The sequence below is a fragment of the Thermobia domestica genome, chromosome 6 (assembly GCF_964235325.1).
Source record: "Thermobia domestica chromosome 6, izTheDome1.hap1.1, whole genome shotgun sequence".
NCBI classification, from domain to species: Eukaryota; Metazoa; Arthropoda; class Insecta; order Zygentoma; family Lepismatidae; genus Thermobia; species Thermobia domestica.
Genome location: NC_137459.1, coordinates 214,134,502 through 214,137,095, shown reverse-complemented (window position 1 = coordinate 214,137,095; position 2,594 = coordinate 214,134,502). Strand labels below are relative to the sequence as shown.

The 2,594-nt window shown below is 36.6% G+C and overlaps 1 protein-coding gene across 1 annotated transcript; it reads left to right on the top strand.

The window, feature by feature from the left end:
• Nucleotides 1-587: 587 nt before the first annotated feature.
• Nucleotides 588-1,202, top strand: LOC145687446 (uncharacterized). The gene has a single exon (XM_081760899.1). It carries the CDS (start codon nt 588-590, stop codon nt 1,200-1,202), a length of 615 nt encoding a protein of 204 aa, XP_081617025.1.
• Nucleotides 1,203-2,594: the final 1,392 nt, after the last annotated feature.

Sequence of the window (2,594 nt, the reverse complement as noted above, 5' to 3'; positions counted from 1 at the left end):
ATGGACCAATGGATATTAAATTTATGAATACTACGTTCATTACATTTTCGCTGTTACACCCGTGACACTACCTAAAGAAAAAAAAGTCTGAACATTCATACCCCTAAGGGAAATCTCCATTCAGGCAATTTCATTTATTAGAAAGAATGTTCTTAAAATATACGTATGTATTCTTTAAGTAAACACCATTTTTTGTGACATTTACTTCCTTTTTGTATTTTCAGGAGGATGCAAACATGAAATTGCATTACTTATGTGGTTGCATAGGAGGACGGAAGAACCAGCACCAACATCAACAGAATGCTATTGGAAAAAGTCCAGATTGTCCCATGTCGGAGGTAATACAAAATTCGTGTATAGTACAGACCTCGTGCCGTCCGGAAATGCTGACCAGCCACATAGGGACAACGAACTTCCTTGCCTCTGTACTACGACAGGGAAATTTGCTTGACAAACGAAGTTTGCTACATAATCATTTTTCCCAGGTTACTTCAGTTGAAGAATTATCTATTCATAACCTGTGTGAATGGTTTGGGTACACTGGGAAAAATGACTTTGCAGATTTTGAGGCCTTCTGCAAGGAAGTCATGAAAAACTTCGCATGTGAAGAGGCTGCCGAGTTGACGAAGTTGCAGCACAAGTCTCCATTATGGCGACAACTTCGTTTCGGCAGGATTACTGCATCGAAATTATACGAGGCGTCCAACTGTGAAACACCGAATGGAACTTTGGTTGAAGTGATCTTGGGGGCTAAAATAGTGGAAACGCCAGCAATGGTGAGAGGACGCATGCTGGAGGAAAAGGTTCTGGAAATAGTAGAGGGATTGTTACAGAAGAAGTTTTCTAGAACAGGTGTAGTTCTAAATAGAGATCTACCCATATTTGGAGCATCACCTGATGCTATTGCGGAAGACTTTGTTGTGGAAGTGAAGTGTCCTGCTTCTGCTAAAGCTCTTGAAAGATACATTTCTCCAAATCGAGAAATAAAGAAGAAATTTCAGGGCCAAATTCAGCTTCAAATGCACATGTGCAAGAAACCAAATGGGCTATTATGTATTGCGTCCCCAGATTTTGAAACAACAAAGCAAGTAGATATTGTGAATGTGGAGTACAACGAAGCGTTCGTCAAAGAATTAATAAGTAAAGCATCTTTGTTTTGGGAACGGAATATTTTCCCGATCCTTATGCAAAGACAGAAATAATGTGTGAAACTTTCATTTTGTAGCATGTGTTTCTGGTAATCTATATCGAAAACCAGGATATATTGTTGCTAGGATATATTGTTTACTAAATTTACAACGCAAGAAGTCTTCTCGCACTGCCTGTGAAATTAAATATAATAATAGTAGTAATTTCGTAACAGCCTTTACATTCCATAAAAAGTCGTCGGGTATAGTAATGGCCTCGTTGTTGTCGAGATTGTTTCGGTCTTCCCACCTTTCTCTCTCCCTCACTTTTGTAGTTTGTTCCACAAGCTTTCTTTGTCGCGAGATTCCCACATACACAAACACGCAGTCCATAATAGGCTCGTGTTTCGGATTTCGATGTGTGCTGTGATTGCTCTCCCTTCAGTTACAAAGACTGACAAAGATGACGTATGAAATGTACGTACAATCGGGAACAAAATTGGGACACTTCTCGTACAATTTGTATCGGAAGTGTTCCATTTTTGGACCTGGCTGTACATGGTTATAAGATCTAATTATTACTTTCCAACTTATCCAGGCGTAAATTTTCTTTTGAGACCACCCACTCTTCCACCTTTTGCAAAAGTCGAAAAACTTTCTGTTCAGTACAAATTTTTACTCCGTCTTAAGGAAGTATTCAAAAGAAGTCTTCTGTATCTATTATAATGTTTCCGTTACTAGCCCAGCGACAAAATAGCCGGAAGCTAAGAACTTCATGCCTGTCTTTTTTTTTTTTAACTTAGTAATTCGTTTATGTTCGGGACACAATGAAGTAATTTCGCACCAAACACATGAGAGAGGGTCGTTGAAATCTGGAAACAGTAGTAAGTAGTAATGTCAAAACGCCTAATGCAAGTGGTGCCAGACGATTTCTTTCGTAATCTAGACATTTAACGTCTAACATAAATAGTAAAATGTGAAAATAACTATGTATATAAAGTAACACGTAATTGTATATGTAAGGTTGTACTTTGATATCTGTATATGTAGATATTCAAATGAAATAATTGGGAAAAATAGCGTATTGTTCTAACATGTTGAAACGTTGCGTGTCTCTGTATATGATAACGTAAAGAGCGTGCTTTTTATTGAAAAAAAAAAAAACATTATCAAGAACCATATATTTTTATGTATTACCAAGTCTTATTCTGATCAAACGTCAGAATGTAGTTGCGTTTTAACTTTTATGCACTCTTTTTGAAGTGTTACATATATATATATATATATATATATATATATATATATATATATAAAGGGTTATTGATTTGAAACACTAATCACGTGAACGGCGGTGATCGTACAAAATAAAGAAACAAGGTTGACTCACCGCAGTAATAACAGAAAAAAGAAATCCAAAAGTACTTTCAAAGTCATCACAACTCCATCTTCTCTTTGTCAGTAATTCAA